This window comes from Phoca vitulina, unplaced genomic scaffold, assembly GCF_004348235.1.
Source record: "Phoca vitulina isolate PV1807 unplaced genomic scaffold, GSC_HSeal_1.0 scaffold65, whole genome shotgun sequence".
Taxonomy (NCBI): domain Eukaryota; kingdom Metazoa; phylum Chordata; class Mammalia; order Carnivora; family Phocidae; genus Phoca; species Phoca vitulina.
This window is the reverse complement of record NW_022589768.1, coordinates 5,883,988-5,909,256: the sequence shown is the minus strand read 5'-3', so window position 1 is coordinate 5,909,256 and position 25,269 is coordinate 5,883,988. Positions and strand designations below refer to the sequence as shown.

At 55.5% G+C, this 25,269-nt stretch overlaps 2 protein-coding genes across 2 annotated transcripts; one reads left to right on the top strand and one right to left on the bottom strand.

The window, feature by feature from the left end:
- The first annotated feature begins 219 nt into the window (after positions 1-219).
- Positions 220-2,482, top strand: MESP2 (mesoderm posterior bHLH transcription factor 2). Its single transcript, XM_032392135.1, has 2 exons — positions 220-1,074; positions 1,920-2,482. The coding sequence occupies exons 1-2, from the start codon at positions 220-222 to the stop codon at positions 2,190-2,192; spliced, it is 1,128 nt and encodes a 375-aa protein (XP_032248026.1). The 3' UTR covers positions 2,193-2,482.
- A 3,094-nt stretch (positions 2,483-5,576) lies between these two features.
- ANPEP (alanyl aminopeptidase, membrane) lies at positions 5,577-23,067 on the bottom strand. The gene is made up of 20 exons (XM_032392043.1): positions 22,408-23,067; positions 21,740-21,882; positions 21,488-21,627; positions 20,920-21,046; positions 20,683-20,837; positions 20,308-20,421; positions 20,072-20,215; positions 19,864-19,929; positions 19,658-19,723; positions 18,007-18,182; positions 17,767-17,846; positions 16,350-16,483; positions 16,174-16,229; positions 15,242-15,389; positions 12,182-12,273; positions 11,341-11,451; positions 11,088-11,255; positions 10,161-10,301; positions 9,657-9,738; positions 5,577-6,136 (listed from the first exon to the last, which is right to left on the bottom strand). Exons 1-20 carry the CDS (start codon positions 23,034-23,036, stop codon positions 5,987-5,989), a joined length of 2,922 nt encoding a protein of 973 aa, XP_032247934.1. The 5' UTR covers positions 23,037-23,067; the 3' UTR covers positions 5,577-5,986.
- Positions 23,068-25,269: the final 2,202 nt, after the last annotated feature.

Here is a 25,269-nt window from a genome sequence, read left to right as displayed (position 1 = left end):
GCAGGGGCCTCCATTAGAGCCCCCGAGGAGTCAGAATCCACACCTCCGCAAATGGGCCCGCTTTCCCAAGGCCCCCCTGCCCAGGCCTTCCCTGGGCTCTGTGGGTTTTGACACCTCTCTGTAACCTGGCAGGGGGCCACCTCTCACCTTTGGTCCAGATAAAAGCTCAGGCCTGGAGGTGGCCGGCCCAGCCTCCCAGAGCCCGCAGCGGCCCCGGCCATGGCCCAGTCCCCTCCTCTGCACGGCCTCCTGGGCCGCGACCACTGGATCTTGCCCCAGGGCTGGGGCTGGGCCGGCCACCCGGACTCCACGTCCCCGGCCTCCTCCTCGGACTCTTCGGGCTCGTGCCCCTGCGACGGCGCCCGCGGCCCCTCGCAGCCCGCGCTCCCGGCCCGCGGCGCCCGCCCCGCAGAGGCCGCCCCGACGGCGCCCGGACGAGGCCGCAGCGGGCAGGCGGGCGGGCAGCGGCAGAGCGCCAGCGAGCGCGAGAAGCTGCGCATGCGCACGCTCGCCCGCGCCCTGCACGAGCTGCGCCGCTTCCTGCCGCCGTCCGTGGCGCCCGCCGGCCAGAGCCTCACCAAGATCGAGACGCTGCGCCTGGCCATCCGCTACATCGGCCACCTGTCGGCCGTGCTGGGCCTCAGCGAGGAGAGCCTGCAGCGGCGGCGACGGCGGCGCAGCGGCCCGGCGGCGGCGCCTCGGGGCTGCCCGCTCTGCCCCGACGGCGGCCCCGCGCAGGCGCAAACGCAGACTCAGCTGCAGGTGCAGGCGCGCGCCCCGGGCCTGGGCTCCGTCGCCGCGTCGTGGGGGTCCCCGCCGGCCTGTCCCGGAGCGCTAGCGGCGCCCGAGCGCCTGGGGAGCAGGGTGCCCGAACTGGATCCCTGGGTTACACCCCCTTACTGCCCTGGGATACAGTCGCCCCCGCAGCTCTCCCAAGGGAGAGCCCCCGAGACGGCCCTTTGGACACCGCCCCAGGTCTGTTCCAGAACGCAGACGTCCCCGGAACCCAGGAAGCAGGCCGTGCCCTGGACGCCGCCCCCCGCGGCCCCGGAGCTGGCTGCAGCAGTGTATCAGGTATGCGGGCAGGCCCGTGCCACTCCTGTCGGCCTGTCCCAGGTTCGTTCGGAAATGGAGGGAGTGGGTGGGCTCTAGGCTGCAGAGACTCTCATGCTTTTTGGATCCGGGTTTATCTAATCCAACCCAGTTAGGGTTAGAGAGAGAAGCTGAAGGGAGTATGGAGAGGACCCTAACCTCCTCGGGGAAAGAGCTGGGGCCCCGGGCCATTAAGGCCGCCACCACCTCTACCTAGAAGTCTTCGCAGCCACGTTAAAGAGGGAGAATCCTCGGACTTGCTGCAGAGGCAAGATGAAAGGTAGCAAGAGCCCTGGTTCTAAGTGCTCCGTTAAGGTTTGGGGGGAGGGAGGCTGGCCAGCCCCAGGGGTGGGGACTTCCAGAGTATAGGGGCTTGGAGCTGGTGACCTTCCTGTTTCCTTTAAGCTTCATTTGCTCATGAGGCCCACGAGTGAATGAATCATGGTCCTTAACAGAGCATATTAATAACCAAAATTTACTGCTCGCTTGCTGTTTGCCCAACACCGTTCTTAGCACCGTACACGTATTAACTCAGCCGGCGCTCCAGCAACTCTGTGGCGTAGCTACTGTTATCATCACCCCCATTTTACAGATGAGAAAACCGAATGAAAGAGGTTGCATTCTTACAACTAGTTAGTAGCAGAGGTGGCATACGAACCCCCGGAGTGTATCTCCAGAGCCAGTGTTCTTCACCACTTTGCTTCACTGCATCCACGACCCCCAGGCTGTCCAGAAGCTGCCCGCCACACTCTGGGGAGCCTCCAGGTTCAAGGTCTCAGGGCATCATGCAGGGGCCCACTAACCAGCTGCTTTTGTCTCTCTTACAGGGTATCTCGGTGTCTCCAGAGCCCTGTGTGTTGCCAGAAACCCCACCCCTCCTGTCCCGCCCAGCATGCCAGAGACTCCAGCCTCAGACCCAGTGGGGATGTTGGAGCCACAATGCAGAGGTGCTCCCCAGCTCAGAGGACCAGGGATCAGGCCCTGCCTTCCAGCTCGGTGACCAAAGCCCGTCCCAGAGCTCAGGCCTGCAGCTCAGTGGCTGCCCTGAACTTTGGCAAGAAGATTTGGGGGGGGCCCACCTGGGCGTCTTCTACCGATAGCCTCGCCTGTCCCCTTGTCAGCCAGGAATCAGGCCTCTGGCGTGGAGTGTCCTCCTCATTTGCTACTTGCTGTGGTCTTCAAGCTTTTTTTTAAGCCAAGGATCTCTTTTCTAAGTGATGTCTTTCCCAGAGAGGCAGTGTCCCGAAAGAGAGAGTGGGTGGCCTCCGTGGCTGGAGTCCGGGCTGACACCCCCCCCGAGTGACCTGTCCCCGAACACCGGATGAGCTGCCGCAAGGTGCTGGCTGCGGGCCCAGAGTCGGCGGGGCTGGGACTGCTGGTGGAGTGCGTTCTGGGGGTGGCGGAGCGGGGAGAGAAGCCGCTACGCTTCCATTTTTGTACTTCTTAAAAAAAAAAAAAAAAATGTCGGTTTGGTCTGTTTTTCTTCTATCAACCTGGGTTTTTATTGCGTCTGGAAAAGGAAGGATGTTCCCATCCTGCAGGGAGCCATCCTTCTGCTCTTCCCCTCCCCGGGCCCAGGCCTCCTGAGGTTGGTGTGTGCCCTCCCGTGCCACTGTGACAAGCTGCACCTGCAGGGGCTCCCCTTGGCCTTGCTGCGTGAGGTGGTACAGTGGGGGGTTAACGTCGGGCCTGTTCGCTCGCCTCCCACCCAGCGCCGCTGCCTTGTCCCTTCCTCTGAGCCTATGCCCGCCGACCCGGAGGGCTCTTCCACAAGCTAGGGAAACGTTTTTAAAGGATGCCGGGTGGTTCGCTTCCACACCCGAGGCCCGGCGTATTTGTTTCTGGGGCTGCTGTAAGCGTGCATCGGGTGGCTTGGGGAACAGAAACACAGTCTTCTCACGGTTCAGGGGGCTAGCGTCCAAGATCAGTGTCCGCAGGGTTGGTTTCTGCAGCGTCCCTCCTTGGCTTGCAGATGGCCGCCTTCTCTCTGTGCCCTCAACGTAATTACGCTGCGGTCTGTGCACCTGGCTTTATCACGCCTGGTAAGGCCCCCAGTCATCCTGGATTAGGGCCCCCCCATACGACCTTCTTTTACCTTCATTACCTCTTTATAAGCGCTATCTCCGAATACATTGGCGTTCTGAGGTCCTGGGGGCTAGAACTTCACCATGGATGTTGGGGGAACACAGTTCATCCCAAAATACCCAGTGCCTTCTTGCCCAGCCTTCTAGGGTTTGGGTTCTTACCCCAGGGCCTCCTGTCCCTAGCTGCTGCTCCTGAGAGGCAGGCCTGAGGCTTCCCTTGCAGAGGCTGAGGACAGGGGTGGGAGATGAGCCCAAGCCGGGTGTTCTGCTCTTGACCACACCTGTCTGCTGCGGGCCTGGCAGGGGAGAGAGAGGGGCAAAAGACTGGTCTTCCCACACCTTCCTGGGGACCCGCCCCCCTCACCATCCATAAAAGACTGGACATTTCTGTCATGACCCTGCACTGTAGATGACGTGCCTCCGAGGAGTCTCCTGGGTGGGGGGAGGCGGGAGACCTCCATCCCCAGGGCCTGCCTCTCCCGCTGGCCCTGAGGGGTCAACCCGCCGCAGAGTGCTGGGCACAGAACGAGCAGCCTGAGTTCGAGTCGGCCCCTGCTCTGTGTGCGACCTCGAGCGAGGTTCTGCAGGCGGGTCTCTGGCTCTGGGTGCCCTCATGGTATTCCCGGGGACCTGATTTCCTCCAGACACACAGGGCATTCTGGATGCCAGGCTTGGGAGCCGTTGGGTGGTGGAAGCATGCAACGTGTGGATGCCACAGATCTTGCCCCGGCTCCAGATGGAGGAGGCCTTCCACTCTGCTGCTTTAGAGCCCGCATCTCGTTCTAGCCCTACTGACTTACCTCCCTGCGCCTCAGTTTCCTTATCTGCAAAACTGAGATAAAAGCAATCCTTATCTCCTGGGACTGTTGGGACCCAAATGAGATAATGCGCATAAACACTTCGCCCAGTGCCAGGCACAGAGACTAGGATCCCTGCAGACTCTTCTCCCTGGAGGCCAGCTCTCTCCCAGGGACCTTGGTGGCGGTGGCCCCTCCCCCAGCGGGACCTCCTGAGGGGGCCTGCCCTCTGATCCCCAGCAGGTTAAGTGCCAGCCAGGGCTGCTGAGCACTGGCGACAGGAAGGACTGGCCCAGAGGGGCTGGGCTGAGGGGAAGCCTCCTGATTGGTGGAGAGATCCCACCCTCTCCCCTGGGCTGGTCTCACCCCTTGGCCGGCCCCACCTTTGATGTAGGGACTGCAGTGGCCGGCTGAGGAGCCTTCCGGGCCCGGCCCCACCCCCACTTCTCCCAAAGGGGAACAGAGGCTGTGAGGAGAGCTGGGAGGCCAGGAGACAGGGCTAAGGGTAACAACACCCAAATCTCCTCCTGTGTTGGGGGGCAGCGTACCAGATACCCCCATATGTGAATCTCCTTAGATCCACACCCCAATCCTGTGATCCATCACCTTTTTCGTGCAGATGCAGAAGCCAAAGCCCAGGGGTTTGGGTCACTTGCCCAAGAAACTGGCCAAGCTGTGATCTGGCCCCCTGGTCTCCGGGACTCCAGCCCCAGCGGCTCACTTGGAGGAGACCCCCAAGGAGCCCTGTGGTCTGTCACCTCCCATGTTCCCTCCACCAGCCTGGGGCACTCAGCTGGGCCCCGTGGGGGCTGAGGCTGAGGTGAGCTTCCAACAACCTGGCTCCATTTGCTAAGAAACTTCCACCAAGGCTAATGTGGGCCATGGAGCCATGTGGGTCCCAGACCTTCTCCTCAGAATAGGCACTGACCACCAGGTGATCTGGAGGGCACCTGCCTTTTTCTGCATGCGACTCTTGAAAACAACCACTTTACAAATTGATATCCCACCTTCCACCATGGATCCTGGAGAGGAGATGGGACAGGCCCTTGGCCAGTGAGGGGTCAGACCAGGCTTGGGTCCCAAGGCTTGCTGCCCTCACTCCAAGCCCGTCTCTCACTGTCCCAGGTGTGCTGACTGCGACACAAGAAGAGGAGCCCAATCGGCACCCTGCTCCTTCCCTCATGTTAGGGCAGGTGCTGACCCCAGCGGAAACTTCTGCTTTCTGAAACAACACTCCCTCCACCGTCAGGACCTGCCCTGGGCCTGGCCCCGAGCCCCAGCTCTCCCCACCCCACCATGAGAACCGCTGGGTCCGGTTGCCTAGCCTCTAGCTCCTCATAGTTCCCAGCACCCAGGGTCTCCAGCCGCCACGGGAATATGGATGGAAGGAACACGGCAGGCAGACCTCATAGGACACACAGGCATTCTGGACACTTCTCCCCTCCTGTGCTCCCTGGGAGTCCCATACATCCCAGCTTCCCTCCCTCCCAGTGTTCCTGGCTGCTATGCAAACCCACTCCTGCTCTAGTTTAGTAATGAGTCTAGACATTGATCTAGAAATCCTTTATTTACATTTTCTCTTAGAAAAAAAATATATAGATCTTCTGCCCTGTTGATTCTTTAGGTTCAGGGTCTTTATGGAAAGGTGAGAGAGGGCACAGGGCTACCCCCGCAAGGCCATCCATCGTCCATTGAGGGCTTCTGCTCATCTGGCCCTAGAGCTGGGCTTCCCTGAGATCAGCCCCAGGGCCCTGGGTGACAGGCACCATGCCAGGCCTGGGGTGAGGGTTGGCATGAGGGGCAGGGGCTGGAAGGTGCTTGGACAGCCTGGTCATCAGGAACTGGATCAGCCCCATGGGCAGACTGGAGAAAACGTGGGCCAGAGACTTTGTCCCTGAGGGGAGGACACCATCACCTCAGGCTCCAGGAATGGGGTACTGTCGTGGGCCATGGGGGCAGACACATAGAGGCATCTCACATGGGGGCCAGGTGACGGTTAAGGACCAAGGACTATTAGCTGTTTTCTGTGAACCAACTAAGCACCACTTGCTTGTTTTCTTTCACCCACTTGATGTTCGCTTTGGTCTTCTCCAGGGCTTGCTCCAGAGCCCGAGTAGCTGAGCCGAAGCCTATGTCCATATTGTTCATCTTGAACTGCTCCAGCTGCCAGGAAAATGAAGATTCTCAGCCCCAGGCTGGGTCTCTAACTCAGCCTCAAGCAGAGGGCTGTGCAGTCCTCTGACCTCCCACCCATATTAGGGCCCTTGGGAACACAGCCACAGCCTGTTCTCCAGGAAAGGAAGGGCCCGTCCTTCTCTCCCCCTGGGATAAAGTCTTTATCTAGGGCAGAGGTCAAAACTAACAACGTCGTGGTTAAATCTGGCTCCTGGATATACCTGATCTTCACTGTTTATGTTATTATGTTATGTTAATCACCATACATTACATCATTTAGTTTTTAATTGAATTGTAATCTCAGTCCAATCAAGGGAGGAGAGAGGGACAAATTAAATAAGATACCACAAGGAAGCAATCAGCCAAATTCAAAATGTGGCTATTTCTATACTACAAATAACCTCGTTGTTTCAACAAATAAATGGCATTATTAAAAAAAGAAAAAAGATGTCACAGATTAAAAGATATATTGTAGAGGTTGTAGCCAGGGCAATTAGGCAAGAAAATGAAATAAAAGGCATCCAGAAAGGAAGAAGTAAAACTATCTCCATTAGCAGATGACATGATTTTGGATACAGAATATCCTAAGGAATCTACCAAAAAAAAAACTATTTAACGATTTCAGCAAGGTTGCAAGATGCGAGAACAATATACAGAGATCATAGTACATTTCTACGCACAACAATGAAAAATACAAAAATGAAATTAAGAAAACAGTTCCATTTACAATAGCATCAAAAAGAATAAAATACTGAGGAACAAATTTGACAAAAGACATGCAAGACTGGCATGTTGAAAACTATAAAGCATTGTTGAAAGAAATTAAGAAGACCTAAATAAAAGAAAAAAAGACCCAAATAGACCGAAATCTGTATTAATGGTTTGGAAGATTTAATATTATCCCATGGCAACCCTTCCCAAATTGATCTACAGACTCGATGCAATCCCTATCAGAATTCCAACTGCCCTTTTTTAAAAAATTTTTTACAGAAATGGACAAGCTGATCCTAAAATTCATAAAGAAATGCAAGGAACTCTGAATAGCCAAACAATCTTGAAAAAAGAACAAAGTTGGAGGGCTCACATCCCTAAACTCACTGCAGAGCTACAGTAATCAAGAGAGTGTGGTACTGACATAAGGACAGATAGATCAATGATATACAATTGGGAGTCCAGAAATAAACCCTCACATTTACAGTCAACTGCTTTTCAACAAGGGTGCCAAGACCATTCAGTGGGGGAAAGAATAGTCTTTTCAACAAATGGTGGTGAGACAACTGGATAGCCACATGCAAAAGAATGAAGTTGGACCCCTACCTTACACCATATACAAAAATTAAGCCAAAATTGATCAAAGTCTTAAATGTAAGAGCTAAAATGGTAAGATTCTTAGTAAAAAGCATGTATAAATCTTTGTGACCTTGGATTAGGCAATTGTTTCTTAGATGTGACACTAAAGCACAAGCAGTAAAGGAAAAATTAGAAAGCTGGGCTTCATCAAAAAAAAACTTCAGTGCATCAAAAGACACTATCGAGAGGGGCGCCTGGGTGGCTCAGTCGTTAAGCGTCTGCCTTCGGCTCAGGTCATGATCCCAGGGTCCTGGGATCGAGCCCCACATTGGGCTCCCTGCTCAGCGGGAAGCCTGCTTCTCCCTCTCCCACTCCCCCTGCTTGTGTTCCTTCTCTCACTGTGTCTCTCTCTGTCAAATGAATAAATAAATAAAATCTTAAAAAAAAAAAAAAGACACTATCGAGAACATAAAAAGACAATCCACAGAATGGAAGAAAGCATTTGCAAATCAGGTATCCAATAAGGGTCTAGTATCCAGAATATATAAAGAACCCTTACAACTCAACAATAAAGAGACAAATACCCAATTAAAAAATGGGCAAAGGATTTGCATAGACATTTCTCCAAAGACGATATACGAATGGTCAATAAGCCCATGAAAAGGTGCTCAACATCATTAGTCATTAGAGAAATGCAATTCATACTACTTCACACCCACAAAATGGCTATAATTAAAAAAGAAAGAAAGAAAGAAAATAACAAGAGTCCACAAATACAGAAAGACATTGGAACCCTCCTACATTGCGGGTGGAATGTAAATTAGGTGCAGTTACTCTGGAAAACATTTTGCCAATTTCTCAAAAAGTTAAACATACAGCTACCAAACAATCCAGCAACTCCACTTCTAGGTGTATCCCCAAGAGAAACAAACACATATGTTCACTCAAAAATATGTACATGAATATTCATGACAGCATTATTCATAGAGTCAAAAAGTCGGGGCACCTGGGTGGTTCAGTCAGTTAAGTGTCTGCCTTTGGCTCAGGTCATGATCCCAGGGTCCTGGGATCGAGCCCCACATCAGGCTCCCTGATCAGCAGGGAGTCTGCTTCTTCCTCTCCCTCTGCTCCTCCCTGGCCCCGCTCGTACTCTCTCCTGTGCTCTCTCTCTCTCTCTCTCTCAAATAAATAAATAAAAATCTTTAAAAAAAAAAAAGGTGGAAACAACCCAATGTCTATCAACAGATCGGTGGATAAACAAATGTGGTATAACCACACAATGGAATATTATTCAGCCATAAAAAGGAATGCTACACGTTACAACATGGATGAAACTTGAGAGCTTGATGCTAAGTGAAAGCCAGGCACAAAAGGCCTATTTTATGATTCCATTTATATGAAATATCCAGATTATATGATTCCATTTTATGAACTATCCAGAATAGCCATGTCCATAGAGACAGAAAGTAGATTAGTGGTTGCCAGGGGCTGGAGACAGAGGAATGGAGAGTGACTACCACAGTTTCTTTTGGGGGGTAACAAGAATGTTCTGGAACAAGATGGTGGTGATGGTTGTATGACCTCATAAATATATTGAAAACCACTTAACATGGTGAGTATCATGGTACGTGAATTATACCTCAATGAAAAAAAAAAGACAAATCAACCTAATACAATGAGTTAACTTTGGCTTCTGATTCAAACATACATGTCACTGCAAAAAGAATTTTAAAAGAAACCTACAGGGTTTAAATTGGCCCCGGGTAGAATATGATAGCAAGAAATTGTTCCTTTCCTTGTGTTTGCTAATGACATTGAGATTATCTGTTAAAAATTCCTTTATTTTAGATATGACTAAACCACTTACAGGTGAAATTATATAAGGGATCTCTGCTTGAATATTATCCACCCCCCCCCAAAAAAGAATCAGCAAAATGTTGACAATCGTTCAATCTGGGTAATGGGTATGTGGAGGTTCATTTATACGATTCTCTTTACTTTTTGCCTACACAAAAATTCCAAGATGAATGTTTCTGATTGACTCGTCACCTTCTAAAAAGCTTGGATGCCCAGCCTCCCCTGGAAATGAGGAAGGCCTGGCAACATGGAGCCCAAGCTCCCTTGTGAGCACACTCAGGGGGCGCTCGCTGAATGGCAGATGCCCCTTTAGACTGGGGATGGGCCTCTGGGTGCCGCCCCAGGGTCCAGGGCCGCTTACCTGCCGCAGCTCGAACTCCGTGGAGAACCGTCGCGTCACTGCCTGGATGAGGTTGGCGAAGGAGAAGGAGCCCGTGCCGAAGCTGCGAGAAGGGGGAGGGGAGAGAAGAGGCGTGAGGGGCTGAGAACTAACTAACGCTCAGTGACTGGCAGGCGACACCGTATCCTCACGGCCACACTGCGACTGTCATCGTGTAGAGGAGATGAAATGACATGCCCTAGGGACACGAACACTGGTCTGATTGCAGTGTCCCTGCTCCCACCTCTTCAGAGAGCCAGACTTTCCCCTGAGTGCGATGAGAGCCGGCCCACACCCCGCCTTGTCTTTGCCCCCCACCTGACTGACCTCAAGCTGGGTCAATTTTCCAGCACTCCTCGGCAGTGCCCACAGCCCCCCAGCTTCCAGCCCTGCAGCGTCCCATGCACACAGACACACAGACCCCGCCCCCCCCAGGACACCCCAGCCTCGGTGGGCACGTCTCCTAACATGCTCCCGCAGACTCACTCGTCAAAGAGCTTCTTCCAGTTGCTCTGGACGAAGTCCCAGACCAGATTTTGCCCGACCACATTGCTGGCGATGCTGCTAAGCGTGGAGGTGACATCTTGCTTCCGGATGAGGTTAGGGTTCATGGTGTAACTCAGGTACCTGTGAGGGCAGGGTGCTGACTTAGTGACCAAGGGCTCTAGTCAGAGGATTCGAGAGAGAAGCCAGGACGGCGAAGGACCCCACCCTCCCCTCCCCCACACCTCTCCTGCAGCCTCTTAATATGGCTTTGGCCTACTGAGGGTTGAAGCCCCTAGTCCTACCTCCCTCTGGTAGAAGGGATACTGAGTCTCCTAGGCAGGGTCACTGGCTATGCCAAGTGTCATGTGTCACATGGCCCCAGTGCCTGATAAATATCTGAGGACAGGCCATGAACGAATGATAAAGGAAGGAGAACCAGAGCGAAGAGCCCTGTACCAGGAAGGGTGGCTACGTTTGTCTTTGACATGGAGAGAGGCTCTTCTTTCCTGGGTTCCGGGAGTGGGAGCCAGGAGCGCTCATGCAAGAGCTTGAGGCATGCCCAGCTGCACATCCGAAAGGACTCGGGTCCAGCTGCCCCGGAGCCCTTGACAGAGAGGAGAACTGAGCTTCGGTCAACTGCAGGCCAAGAAGCCACAGCACTTGAAAACCTGGGACGGAGACCCAGACCTGGGTTCAGATCTTGGCTCCACCACTTGTTAAAGTTTCTGGACTTTGGGCAAGCTGTTTTGCTTCTCTGAGCCTCAGTGTTCTCATCTGTAAAATGGGGAACAGACCGCCCCACTGCACGAGTTTGTGGGGATCCCGTGAATGAGAGTGTGGAGGCCTGGCTGGTTCGTTCTCTCCCACGCAAGGATCCTGGTCCCCAGTGGGGAGGGACAGTTAGCCCCGTCCGGCCGTGGCCCTCACCTGTTCAGGATCCAGACCTGGGTGCTGCAGGCCAGGGCTGCACGGAGCTTGTCGGCCTCGTTCACCAGCGTGGCATTTCGGAACTGTTCCCACACGAAGTTCCACTCCTCCTCCCCACCCTGAGCAACGGCCTTGCAGTATACGATGGAGCGCAGGTTGGGGTGGATCCTGGGCAGACGAGGGTCTGATGAGGACATGGCTGTGGGCTCGAGGGAGGGATGAAGGTTGGGGGAGGAGCAGGGGACACACTCACGGGTTATTTTGGGGGTTCCTCCTCCACTTTTCGAAAAGAGTTGAGACCAGCTCCTTACACTTAGGAACCCCATAGGTGCACGCAGTGCCGATGGCGTTAATCTCGTTGTACCTGTGCGAGAGGTGACACTTGGTCAGCGTGCCCGAGCGTCACCTGGCCCAGACTCTGGCTGAGATTCCCCTGCTGATGCACAGCTCTAGGGAGGATGGCAGAGCCCGGGCTCTGTCCGGGGCTGCCGCCCACCCAGCCCGCTGGGTCCCCCTGTTTGCTTTGTGCCTTGGGCAGCCCAGGGACCTAGAGGGGTCAGCACAAGCTCCAGCCCCAATTTGAACATCTAGAATCTAAATGACCAAGGGGCGCGTGGGTGGCTCAGTCGGTTAAGCAGCCAACTCTTGGTTTTAGCTCAGGTCATGATCTCAGCGATCATGTTGGGCTCTGCACTCAATGGGGAGTCTGCTTGAGGATTCTCTCTCTCTCCCTCTCTCCCTCTGCCCCTCCCCAGCTCATGCACTCTTGCTCTCTCTCTCTCTCCCTCTCTCAAATAAATAACTCTTTACAATAAAATAAAAGGACCAAGCCAGTGAGGGACCTCAGTTTCAGTTTGGTCCCTTGTACAAAGAGGTCAGATGGGCCCACAGGCCATGAAGAACCTCAGGGTAGGCCTCCTACTCCCAGGAGGGGTTCTCTCCCTGCTGGCGGCCCTGGTCCAGCCAGGAGATGTCCTCAGGAGGGCACTGCAGGGCCCCGCTCTGGACTGCCCAGGTCAGGGTGTCTGGGCCGCCCGTGACCTCTGGAAATGAGCGAATGAGCAGGGCTCTGAGCTTCCCAACAGCATACTCACTGTTCCATCAGGGTCTGTGGGCGAACAGTCCAGTTGTAGGTGACTCCTTCGAAATAATCAAAGAGAGGCGTGACCTGCTTCCTCAGGTAGTTCTGGGGAAAAGAAAACAGGAAGGGCTTCGAAGGCGGGACTCACGCCTGACCTTTCTGGAGCCCGCGCAGCCCCTGACGTGGGTGGGGAGGTGTCGCGAGGGCTAAAGTCACAGAAGGCAGAGAGGCTGGAGGCTCAGGCCTCGTCCGGGGCTGCAGGGCTCAAAGGGGCCGGGGCTGGCCCAGGTTTCAGCTCACGGGTCTGAGGCTCTCCCTCCTGGAAGCCCCAGTCAGTCTAACCCTCCCGGTCTCCATGTCACCACTTTTGAAGACAGCGTCGGGTCCTACCCTCCCCCCTGCCGCCCGATGCTAAGTGTCCCACGTGTGTTGTGAGGAGCTTAGAAAACACAGAGCAGCATCTGCAGAAAATAAAATCTATTCAGGAGCTTCCCCAAACTATGATTTTCAAGTTGGTCAGTTTACCCCTTCTTTTTCCTTTTCTACCTAGCCTCTCTATAATTCTGCACGCTGCTCTTTGTCCCTGACACTGGGACGTAAGCCCCGCCTTATGTCCAAGAACAAACTTCGGAGAACAAAGGAAATAGGAAGGGAAACCAGAGTGGATGAGGGGCCCGTGCAGTCAAGGAGCTGGAAGGCGGGGAGAGAGGGATGGATGGGCAGAGTGGCCGCGACATGGCTCAGAGTCAGAGGGACGGGTCTGCAGGGGACAAGGGTGAGGCGGGGGCTGGACACAGGGCAAAGGAGCAGGAGTAATGAAACCCCCAAGCTCCCACTTCCCTCCTGGCAGCAGGCAACACCCCGCCCTCCCCTGTGGGTGAGGCTGAATGAGTAGAGGCTCAGAACTGCGGGTCGCCAGACACAGGGGAAGTGTTGGTGGACTGCAGAGAGGGCCAGAGGTGAAAGTTTATATCCTGAATGGAGATATCTCCAGTCTCTTCCCCCATCCCCAATCCCAGAAACTGAGCATCACCAGCTTCATTAGAGAAGATACAGGATGGCTCTCTGGTCTCAGAGGAACACACTCATGGGTACTATTTTTTTTCTTTTTTTAGTAATCTCTATACTCAACGTGAAGCTCAAACTCACAACTCCAAGATCAAGAGTCACATGGTCTTCCAACTGAGCCAACCAGGCACCCCATGGATACTAATATTTGAGGGTCCCCATGAGGAGTCACTTGTCCACCCAGTCACCCCCCAGTGAGACCTGCAGGTGACAAATGTGACCTCCTCACGGAACTTCCAGTTGCCTTTTATTGCCTCACTCTCAAATCCAAAGAGGGCAGCTCAGCCTCCAACGTGAGGTCTCCAAAGGAGACCAAAACAAACAGAAGACTCAGGAAACAAGTCAATGGAAGAAAAAGAAAGCTTTGTAAAAGCCTGAGATGAATACCCTCTGAACGTTCCAAGAAGATAATGCATAGGATGCTGGACCCAGGACCAGTACTTGGAAGTTTAAACGCAAGACAGAAGAAAGGCCAACACAAGAACAGTAGGTTGGATTAACAGGGGACCCAGAAAGAGAACCGAACAGCAAGGAGGGGAAGAACATCTTAAGGAGCAATGCCAAAATGTCCAGATGGAAAGGGTAGGGGGGAGGAGAAAGACCCACACAAAGGCCCACCAGGATTGAGAGAAGAGCCCACAGGCTTCCAGAAGGGAGAGAATGGCCACATTCAAATAACCAGGAATGAGCAAGGCTCTGAGCTTCTCAACAGCAACACGAAAGGCTGGGCGTCAGTAGAGCGAGGCCTGAAATTCGCTGAGGAATAATTTCCAACCTAGAACCTTCTACACCCAGGTAAAATCTGGGTCCTGTGTCGCGGTGGGACAAAGACATTGCAGATGATGTGCCTCTACGTCCTATGAACACTTTCTCAAAAACTCCTGGAAGGGGTGCTCCCCCGTGGGAGGGAGAACTCGAGGAAGAACCCCCGGGTTTGGGAAACAAGAGAGGCCGCACCACGGGAGAGCCTACCAGCACCAAACTGAGCAACAGCTCGTATTGATAAAATATGACTTCCCTACATCAGGAGGATGGGGGTCAATCCAAGGTGGGCAGCTTAATGAGTTAAAAGCTCATATACCCTAATACTTCATCTACCCTAATACCTCATTTACCCTAATACCTCATTTACCCTGATAGGAAGTTAATGTGAAAAAGTTTTAATTAAAAATGATCTCTTCAAGGGGCACCTGGGTGGCTCAGTCGGTTGAGCGTCTGACTCTTGATTTTGGCTCAGGTCATGATCTCAGGGTTGTGAGATCGAGCCCCGCGTCGGGCTCCGTGCTGGGTGTGGAAGCCTGCTTAAGATTCTCCCTCTGCCCCGTCCCACCCAACCTCACACACGCAGTTCCTTTCTTTCTGACAAAGAAAAAAAAAAAGATCTCTTCGAGTATTATCTGATGGTTGTGTAATATGCCATCAAATGGATACTGTAGTTTACTTAACCAATCCCCAACTGTTGGACATTTGAGGGCTTGGGGTTCTTTTTTTTTTTGTCTGAAACTGCCGAGTTTCCCTCTGGTCTCCCTCATGGGAGCCTCAACATACCCCACCCCAACCACCCCAACTTCAAAGCTGTTAACACCTGCAGCTCCCTCCCCGCCCTTGGGCTAGGCAGGTGTGGGCCTGCTCACTTCACAGAGGGGTTTGCTGGGGCTGAAGAGAGTGGGCCGAAGCCACCCAGCTGGTAAAAGGTGGGCCTTCCAACTCCCAGCGCCGTGGCTTCTTCTGTGCCTTCCGACAGTGCTAATTTCCCAAACAGAAACTTCGCTAGGAGTCTGTGTCCTTTCTTTGCCCTCCCCAATCTGCTCACCTCGTCGGTACCTGCTCCCTTCATCCCATAGCCCTCTCGCCACCCTGCCCAGCCTGCTCTCGGCAAAGAACCCCGTGTTGTGGCAGCCTGAAGGGTCCACCACCACTCCAGACAGTATTTCTGTGAACTCCCTGTGATGCAATTTCAGGCACTGGGTCAATGGGTCCTTGAACCCTGCCATGCCCTCTGTACCTTCATGGGGCCGTAGACCTCAGAGCGGTCGAACATGAGCTTGAAGTAGCTCAGGCTGCTCAGGGCGGCCTCCCAGGGCATGTACTCTCTCTCTCGGATCAAGAAGAGAGTGCTGTTCAGCGCCAGGGTGACAGGGACCTTTCGGGCACTGGGGACAAACAGAGAGGCTCAAGTAAGTCCAGCCCCACGGAGGGAACCCCAAACCCTTCGTGGAACCTAAGGTCCAAGAGCCCCAGCCGAGGATGGGGCTGGGGGACATGGATGCTGGCTGGTACCACAAACGAGGCCAGCTCAGGCCCCGCCCTCACCCACGGCCAATCATGTATTGTCCCCATTTTACAAATAGGAAACTGAGGCTCAGAGAGGTCAAGTGACTTGCCTAAGGCCACAGAGCTGAGATTCATAAGGACAAAAAGCCTGCGCTCTTTATTCTGCCCACCTCTTCTCTTGCTTGGCCCTCTGTGCCTTCCTCCCCCTCCCTCTCAGGCCATGTGCACACATTTGGTTCATAAATGACCGTGTCTATGGGGGACATCACTTAAATCAGCTTAGCGCCTGCTGAGAACACAGTATGTGCTCCATCTCTCCTGTCCTGGCCTTCCCGGATTTTCTGAGCACCTAGCGTGGCTGCCTGGCACCCTGTTAATCCTCAGAAAAAGCTCGGTGTTGTGTAGTACAGCATGGTTTTAGAGTGGACGGGCCTGGGTCTGGCTGTCAGGGGCTGCCCCTGTGTGGCCTGAGGTAAAGTACTCAGTCTCGGATGCCTTATCTGGGGGCCCAGGGAGGACTGTGCAGAAGCCCAGGGAGCCCGCTGCCCTGTGCCCGGGACGGGAAGGCCAAGAGGAAGAGCACTGGCTCTCGTTACGGAACAGCACTTGCTAAAGCCACCAGGCCTGAGCCAGGCTGGGCCCGAGGAGGAAGGGGGCACTCACCTGGCCAGGCTGAAGGTGTCATGGATGACCTGAGCCCGGTTGATGACAGGGATGACCTAGAAGGGGCAACAGAGGGTGTGACCTCAGGCTGGTGGTGAGGGCAGGCCCGGCAGTCTGGGGCGCCATGTTGGGCCCGGGTCTGGGGCAGGGGATGGGGTGGGGCGGCAGACACCCACCGACAGGTCTGTCTGCAGCTGAGTCTGGATCTTTCTCCAGTTCTCTTCGTCATAGTTCACCAGGTAGTAGCCCGTCACGTTGAGGTTCAGCAGGACCCACTCACTAGCTGTGGTTTTGAACAGGTCATTCTGGGCTGTGGGGAGAGACCAGAGCTGGGTGGGGCTGCTCACAAGGCCACAGGCTGACGCTTGGCCTGCCTCTCTCCAGGCCTTGGCGAGAGGAGCCTCTCATGCAGCCTGGCACTGGCTGGTCCTCAAGCCTTGGGCGATGCCAAGGAGAGGGGAGGGGAAGGGGCGTAGGACTGGGCTGCCAGGCCAAACTCTGCCATGGGTTGGCCGGTGACCTCAGATGGACCTCATGCCGTCTCTGCCCCTCCATGCCCACCCTGCCTCCCACAGGCTCCACGTGGCTGGGCCAGTGACCGCGGCCTGGATATCTCCATCCACACCCCCCCACACCACTCAGATTCAACTCCCCAGGCTGTTATTCCTCCTCCTCTCTGGGCTTGTAAACAGCCCCATCATGCCCCAGTCACCGAGGGGGAAGCCCAGGCCATGCCTCCCTGCCGCTCAACCCCCCAGTGCCCCCACTTCCAGCCCTTCTCCTGGCAGCCAGACGAGGTCCTTCCATAGAGGTGGTCCTCACCCACTTCCCACCTGCCCGGGCTCCTCCTGGCCTGGGGACACAGCCGCTGTGTCCTGCAGCCTGCAGGGACCTCAGGAGCCAGCCTCATTTTGAGGGCACACGTCTGCCCTACCACAGTCCCTACGTTCTCTCCTACCTCTGTGCCTTGCCCTTGCTATTTCCTCTGCCGCCATGAGCCTGGCTAAGTCCTTCCCTTCCTCTAGGACGCCGCTCCCCTCCTCCAGGACGCCTTCCCTCACCTCCCCACAAAGCTAAATCTTTCTTATTCCTGGCTCCCTGCCCTGTGCCCCAGCAGCCCAGAGGCTGGACATGCCTCTGTTAAAGCACTCAACACAGCTCTGGGAAGTTCTAGCTGCTTATCTTCCTTCTCTTCATCTGCGGTTCTGGCCTAGGCCAAGGAGGAATTGCCTTAAGCTTGGTTTCCTCGGTACCTGGCAGAGCAGGGCTGTTCATACTTTGTGCCAGGCGCTGTTTTAAACATTGCCTATACATTCTCTTCTTGAGTCCCCACACAAACTCAATGGCGTAGATACCGTTCTCAGCCCCATTTTATAGACGAGGAAATGGAGACCAGAGAGGGATGGTAACTGGCCCTGGGTCACCCAGTTGGGCAACAGCAGAGGAGAGCTTAGAACCAAAACAGTCGGCTCCATTGGTTGAATGAAATGACGAAGGAAGCCACCACCGAGGCCTGCCGTGGCCCCCAGAACGTGGGCCGGGAGCTGGGAGTCTGGGCTGGGCCTGCCGTCCACTAGGGCAGGGCCGGATTACCCTGTGCATTTCCTGGAAGCCAGTAGTCTCCCTGCTGCGTGCCATTTCTGATGGAAGTGATGGGCACGATCCACAGGTAGCTGCAACAAGAGCCCCCCAGACCCGGTGGTGAGAGACCGCAGCTCCTGGACACGGCCAAGGAAGAGCAACCACGGGGCGCCCCGTGGTCAAGGGGCGCCACGGCCACTGCCCCTCCGAGCCCCTCCTAGGACGCCTGCCTCAGTGGCCCCGTCTGCTCACTTGAACTCTGAGGGGCGGGTGACGACGGACTCGGGGTCAAGGAGGAAGTGCTGCTGGGAGATGGTGCCCGTGGCAGTGTTCACGGTGATGACCGGGAAGCCCATCTGCAGGATCCAGCGGTCCATGATGTTGCGCACGGTGTCTGGCAGCTTGATGGCTGGATCGTCGTCGACGACCTGGGGCACAGCAACGCGGTGCGGCCGTCAGCGGAGCGCCCCCTCCCGCTGCGCCCACCCGCCGCAGCCTCGGCAGACCCCCAGCCTCGCTGTGGAAGTGCCACCTCGTGGGGAGGCAGGAGCGGGGCTCCCAGCCCCAGGGTTGGGCGAGCTGAGAACTTCCAGGCGTTTGGTGCACTGCACATCAGCTAAGCAAATCTATGAGGGCCCCCCGCTTCTGTGGCCCAACGTGAGGTGAGTATGTGGGGGGGCAGCCAGCATGAACAACCCTGGAGGAGGAGAGGGCAGAGGAGCAGACAGGGTGCAGAGCGAGGGAGAGGGTGAGAGCGTGGGTGGTCTGGGGACGGGCTTAGGGTGCTCTCTATTGTCTTCTTAGGTTTTTTCCCTCTGTTTTCACGCATATGCATTGCTTTTGTAATAACGGCAAGAAGCCAACAACATCTGTTAATAAGTGAGAAAATAAAGACAGAAAGAGGAAGAAGAGCCTCAGAAGGCCAGAAGCTGAGCAGGGAGGGGAGCCGGGAGCTGCTGCAGAGAGAGGGCGCTCAGGGACAGAGGGAGTGGGAGGGAGGGGTGGAGCTGGAGGGGCACCAGGCATGGAGGAGGGCTCAGCTTTGCAGGAGAGGAAGGAGTGGGAGACTGAGGCAGGCTAGGAAGACAGTGAATGTGGAGGGCAGGGACCGAGGTAGTGAGGTGCCCCCGGTCAGCAGGTTGTGGGAGGTCCGGGGAGGGGGGGGACTTGGGGAGGGGGGGCCGACCAGGCTCCTGGCAGATAGAAGTTGGGCCTGAGACCAGCCAGGAGGGCGCTGGAGCCCAGCTGTGACTCCCTGCTGAGGCCCTGGGTCTCCCCTCCCTGCTGGACTGGGCTCGGGACTCTGGAGGGGTCAGTCAGGCTGCTGTAAAGGAGGGCAAATGATGGGAAGATGGGAGTGTGTAGACTCCAGCCCTAGGAGAGGCAGGGAGGGGAGAGGGGAGGCGGGGTGGTCAGAGGGTCTGTCCCACAGACCGGGCTGCGTGGGTTCTAAGAGGACAGGAATGCAAGGCAGGACTGGGCGAGAAGGTCAAAGTCAGTGCTGTGGAGGCCGGAGTGTGCAGAGTCATGCCTGGGAGTGGCGGCCAGGAGTGCTGAGTAGGTGGAATGACCGGCTCCAGAGTCCCAGGCAGAGGAGGGTTTAGGAACCGTGCAGGCTGGTTGATGAGGGTGCTCCTCGGCTCCCATCATGCAGCTCACTGCAGCGGGGGGCAAGCTGCCCACCCGAGCTCCTGACCCACGGTCTCATAACACCTCCTTCGAGGAGCTCTCATGGCACCCATTTTACAGATGAGCAACCAAGGCTTCAGAGGACCTGCCTGGGCTGGTAAGCAGTGGGGCTGGACACATTCTCCCACACGTGCTGCACCCCCCGCCGGCCCCGGGGACTTACAGCATCTCAGGACCCCCACCAAATGGCTGCAGGTGGCTGGCTGTTACTGACCTTCTGCAGGTGGTCCCACAGGTCCAGGTAGATGGTGTTTTTGTAGGCAAAGGTGTGGAGGTAGGACTGGAAAGACAGGCCACAGTGAGGGCAAAGCTGGTGCTCCCCCGCCTCTCCCACGGAACCCCTGCGGTAGGCAGGGTTTTGGGGACACAGGGCAGGGGCTGGGGGAAACCCACCCCCCATGGCTGGCCCAGGGTACTCACCGCCACGCCCTTCTTGAACAGATTCTCCGTCAGGAAGCTGGAGAGCATCCTGAGGACCGAAGCTCCCTGGGGAAGGGGAGAGGGGGTCTCAGAGAGCGATGCTGAGCCCACAGGACCAGGCCAGAGCCCTGGCTGGGGCGGGGGCGAGTTGGGGGCCTCCATGGACCGAGTCCCCACTCCACCTGCCTGCCCCCCACTGCCTCAGTACCTTGCTGTAGGAGATGGAGTCGAACAACTCGCTGATCTGGGCCGGCGTGTTGACCTCATTGGCAGGCGAGGACAGCGGGTGGGAGGAGGCCAGCGCATCTATGGCCATCACCCTGTACACGTCGTTCAGCACCATGAGGTCTTTCTGCAAATCGCCAGTGGCCATCAGGAGACCAGCCTGGCAGTGGGGTGGGACCGCCGACCCCGCACCCAGGGGACCCCAGGCAGCTGGCTCACCAGATTCCAGGTGGGCTCTGCATGGTCGGCGCCCAGGTACTCCACGTAGGAGGCAAAGCCCTCGTTCAGCCACAGGTCATTCCACCATTCCAAGGTCACCAGGTTCCCAAACCACTGTTGGGGAGGGAAGGTCAGCCCAGCTAGCCACTCTGGCCTTGTGGTCACTCACAGTACCCAGAACGCCCCTTCCCCGAGCGTCCCCACGTGCCAGGCGCCGGTCAGCACTTCACCAGCGTCGCCGTGACTCCCCTCCACTATCCTGCCTGCTGGGAGCCTCCTCCCTTTGCAGCGGCCTAGGGCAGAGCCAGGGCTTGTGCCCTCTCCTCCCAGAGCCCCCTACTCACTTCTCGGTGTGCCCTGGGATGGGGCGGCTACCTGGTGGGCCAGCTCATGAGCAATCACGGTGGCCACCCGCTCCTGGTTGCTGCTGGAGGAGGACTGCGGGTCGAAGAGCAGAGAGTTCTCCCGGTAGGTCACCAGCCCCCAGTTCTCCATGGCGCCAGCGTTGAAGTCAGGTAAGGCGATCTGGTCTGGGGGGGCAAGGCCATTGGCAGGATGGCCTCTGGGTAGGGAGCCCCATCCTCTGCCCCCACCGCAGGGCCCCTCACTCACCAGATTTGTTGAGTGGGTAGGGTGTGTCATAATGTGCGGAAAAGAAGTCTAGGATGGGGCCTGTCACATTCAGGGCATAATTTCCATGGCCCTGGTTGATCCCACTAGGCCGAGCCCAGATCCGGATCTGCAAAGAGGATGGAGGTAGGTCAGAGGCCCTCCTTGGTCCCGGTGCAGATGGGCAGGGCCCCAGGGGCCAGCAGGCTAGTGAGGGCACCAACTAGGTTAAACTGAGAAGCGTGAGCAGCAGAGAAGGCTGGGGGCGGGGGGGGGGGGGTGTCTCTGAGGGTATTTGAGTCCTAGGGAGGAGCCTTTAGGAATAATAGTAGTCATGGCCACTGTCTGCCTGGCACCCAGGCATTGGGAACGCCCTTCATGAGGACAGACCCATTTTTCAAATGCAGAGACTGAGGGTCAGAACTTAAGACACTTGTCCAAGATCCCTCAGAGCTGGGATTCGAACACTGGTCTAACAGCTCAGGGGCTGAAGATGGGAATGAATTAAAACAAGAATATCCCTCGGGCCAGGGCCAATCCTGGGGAAGGACGGGTGGGCCCGGCTTCTTACCAGGACGCCATTGGGCGATCTCGTCTGCACATGCTTGAACTCGCTAACGATGTAGGCCAGCAGGTAAGTGGACATTACAGGCGTGGTTTCAAACTCGGTGACATTCCAGGTGGGCTCTCCCGAAAGAGGGACGCTGGGGCCTGGGCACGGAGCAGTCAAACATGTAGAGATGTCTCCTCTGCCCCGCATCGCATCCTAGCCCCGGGCCGCCTCCTTCCTAGGGTTGCGTGGCCCCAGGACGGACGCACTCACCTTTGGGCAGCATGTTGGACAGGGCCACGAGGTTGCGGGGGTGGATGAGGGTGATGTTAAACGTGGCCTTCATGGCTGGCTCGTCGAAGCACGGGAAGGATTTCCGGGCATGTGTGGCCTGCATTTGCGTTGTGGCCAGCACCCTGCCCGAACCAGGACATTAGAGCACACGCCGGCGGAATGCCTGCACCCCGTCAGGGTGGGCAGGGTGGGGGGTTTCAGGGTGTTGCCGGGAATGCAGGAGAAGGGCTGCATGAAAGGCTGGTCCAGCCTCATCCCTGCCCTCCCCACCTCCCCCAGGCAGCCTCTGGGACCTGACAGGCAACTCCTTCGGGAGTCAGGGTCAAAGTCCCAGCAGGCTCTACCCCTGTATTAGCCGGGAGACCTTGGGCAAGTTTCTCTCCCCTGAGCCCCAGTTTTCCTATCTATCCAAGAGGCTTTACCACTAGCCCCTGACTCCCTCATGTGGGGTACGGAAGCCCCCAGGAGAGGGCTGCTTTCTAGGCAGATGCTCCCCTAGCACCTGTGGATGGAGTCAGGGGCCAGCGAGAGGCTCCAGGAGGTTCAAAGGCTTGCAATCCAAGCTCTTTCTTGGCCCCCAAGATCCAGCTCTGCCTCAGCATCTAGGACCTGCCCCCACCCAACAGACAGACCCCGCGGCAACTTACTTTTTGACGCCGTTCTCTATATACTCGCTGCGGTAGAAGCCCGCCAGGTCGTCAGCCAGCTCCCCCTGGAACTTGCTGTCCATCTCATACTGGCCATTGACCTGCAATGGCTCCCGGAGGTGCACCACCAGGTACTCGGTGAGCTCCACCAGCTCGGTCGTGTCGATGGCGGGGGCCCGCGTGCCCCCCACGCCCCGCAGAGCCACCCTTTGCCCCTGGATGTTGGTGTAGTTGAGCTTATTGCTGTGGATGATGATGACGCTGGTGGACTCACGGCACGTGAAGCGAACGGTGCTGCTGCCTTCGAAGGTGTACAGACCCGCACTGTTGGGGGTGAGGTAGGGCCGCAGCGTCACGTTGTAGGAGCTGGGAATCAGAGTCTTGGGGAGGCGGTAACGGTTCCATGGTTTGCTTTGGTCCAAGGTGGTGGCCGTGGTGGTGGCTGCGGTGGCCGTGGTGGTGGCTGCGGTGGCCGTGGGCTTCGTGGGGTCCGCCGTGGAGCTCCCGGTGTTCTTGTTCTTCTCCTGGGCATACACCACGGACAGAGCGATGATGCTGCACACGGCCGCCACGCCCAGGATGATGACCAGGATGCCCACAGCCTTGGAAATGTAGAAGCCCTTGGCCATGGTGAGGGCAGAGGGGGAGCTGGGGGCGGTGCAGGACGGCGAGGAGCAAGGCAGCCTCGGGCCAGACTTATATCCCTGAGCGGGTGGGGGAGGAGACCCACAGCCTACAGCCTGGGCAAAAATTAACCAGGGCTCACACAGGCAAAGGTCAGTGGGCTGGGCAGGGGAACTCTCCGCTCAGGCTCCGGAGAGGAGGAGATCCAGACACAGTGAGCCGGGGTGCCTGCTGGGGAGCAAACAGCATCTGGTTATAGGCTGCAGGAAGAGGGAGCAGTGGGGCTGGGTGGCACTGATCTGCCTGCGTGCTGGGACAGTGGGGACAGAAGCAGGAGGACTGAGGTTAGAGTCAGGGAAGGACTTCCCAGGAGCAAGAAGAGGTGGGAGATGCAGAGGAGAGAGTCAGTTTCTGGCTTGGGTCACCCCTGTGGCTGGATCCCGGCAGGACACCCAGGGCAATCCAAGCCCTGGGGACAGGGTCCCAGCCTCCCTTGCGTTCTTCTAGAGCAGGGAGTTCTTCCAGATTCCCCCTCTTACCCCTTCTTGCCAAAAATTTCTATCTCCACTATCAGCATACTGAGGAGAAAGAAAGAAGATGTTCTGCCCTTTTTTTTTTTTAAGAGAGGAGGCCGGTGGAGGCTTAACCTCTCCCAGCTGTGACCTTGGGCAGGTAACTCTACCTTGCTGAGAGCTCTCACCTCATAAATAGATAATAGTATTCACCTCTCAGCTTTGTTGCACAGATTGAACAAGAGAACATATTAAACACCACATAGTAGAACCTAACCATCATTATTCGCTTCTTCCTTACTCAGAGCTCAGCCATGGCCTCTTTTCCTAGCCTTAGTAGAAATGAAGATATTTATCATACTTAATAAAATGATGTTCATTATCACTCTTCCTATTAAGCAGCCCAGTGTCTCAGACCTTGACACCTCCTGACCCTTACTTCCATGTCCAATTCTGCCCCCATCCCCAGATCTCACCATGTCCTTGGTCAAAGCCACTCTCCCTGTTTATGCAGACACCAGTATCGCCCCAGGGACTCGCCACTTCCGCTCAGGCCCCCTCAAACCTGTTTGCCACAAGAATTGGATCACTTTTCATCACGGCTTCAAACCTTCCTGGGGCACCTGGCTGGCTCAGTCAGTGGAACATGCCACTCTTGATCTCAGGAACATGAGTTCAAGCCTCATGTTGGGGGTAGAGATGACTTAAAAATAAAATCTCAAAAAAACAAAAAAAACAAAACCTTCCTTTTGCTCATAAAATCCAGACTAAATCTTCCAAAGGGACCTACAAGTTCAGATGCCATCAGCCTGCGCACCTCCCAGCCTCATTTTCACCACATTCCCTTCTGTCCAGCCACTCTGGTCTTCAGCCAGCCCCTCTGCCACAGGCCCTTTGCACATGCTGTTCCCGCTGACTGGATCCTCTTCTCCCAATTCTTTCCCTAGTTATTTCCTATTCATCCTTCCAGTCTTTCTCAGAGAAGCCCTCCCTGGCCAGGTCAAGTCTCTATTAGTTCCATTAGTACCACAAACCTCTCCGTTGAAGCCCTGTAACTCAGTACAGTTTTCCGTTTGATCCCTGTGGTGAAGACTTGAGTCCTGCCTGTCTCTCCCAGCAACTTCAGTCCCCATGAAAGCAGGCCCTTGGCTACTTCCACTCATCAGCCCCTGGCATGGTGCTTGGCACGCAGCAGGTGCTCAATACATACTTGTTGAGTGAACGCACTCATGCATGAATCAATTCAGGAGTCACTGCTTTTTTTTTTTGGTTTTGACTTTTTATTGTTATGTTAATCACCATACATTACATCATTAGTTTTTGATGTAGTGTTCCATGATTCATTGTTTCAGGAGTCACTGCTTATTGAAGTCTTTCTTTTTTTTTTTTTTTTAATATTAATAGATTTTATTTTTAGAGCAGTTTTAGGTTTGCAGAAATATTGAGCAGCAAGTACAGGGAATTCCCATACACCTCTTCCCACCCTTGGCCACATACAGTTTCCCCTCTTTTAACATCTTGCATTTAGTGTGGTATATTTATTAAAATTGATGAGCCGGTATTGATTCATTATTATTAACCAAGGTTCATAGTTTACATTAGGATTCATTCTTTGTGTTATACATGCTATGGGTTTTGACCAATGTATAATGATGTGTATCCACCATTAAGGTACCATACAGAATAGTTTCTGTACCCTAAGAATTCCCTGTGTTCCACCTAATCA

Bases quoted from the DNA above. Each gene is read 5' to 3' on its own strand.
- MESP2 (XM_032392135.1), top strand. From the start codon at position 220: ATGGCCCAGTCCCCTCCTCTGCACGGCCTCCTGGGCCGCGACCACTGG. The intron at 1,075-1,919 runs GTATGCGGGCAG...TCTCTCTTACAG, and splicing joins TGGCTGCAGCAGTGTATCAG to GGTATCTCGGTGTCTCCAGA.
- ANPEP (XM_032392043.1), bottom strand. From the start codon at position 23,036: ATGGCCAAGGGCTTCTACATTTCCAAGGCTGTGGGCATCCTGGTCATC. The intron at 20,216-20,307 runs GTGAGCCAGCTG...GGCGATTTGCAG, and splicing joins CAGAGCCCACCTGGAATCTG to AAAGACCTCATGGTGCTGAA. The intron at 12,274-15,241 runs GTACAGAGGGCA...TCTTTTCCCCAG, and splicing joins AGGTCTACGGCCCCATGAAG to AACTACCTGAGGAAGCAGGT.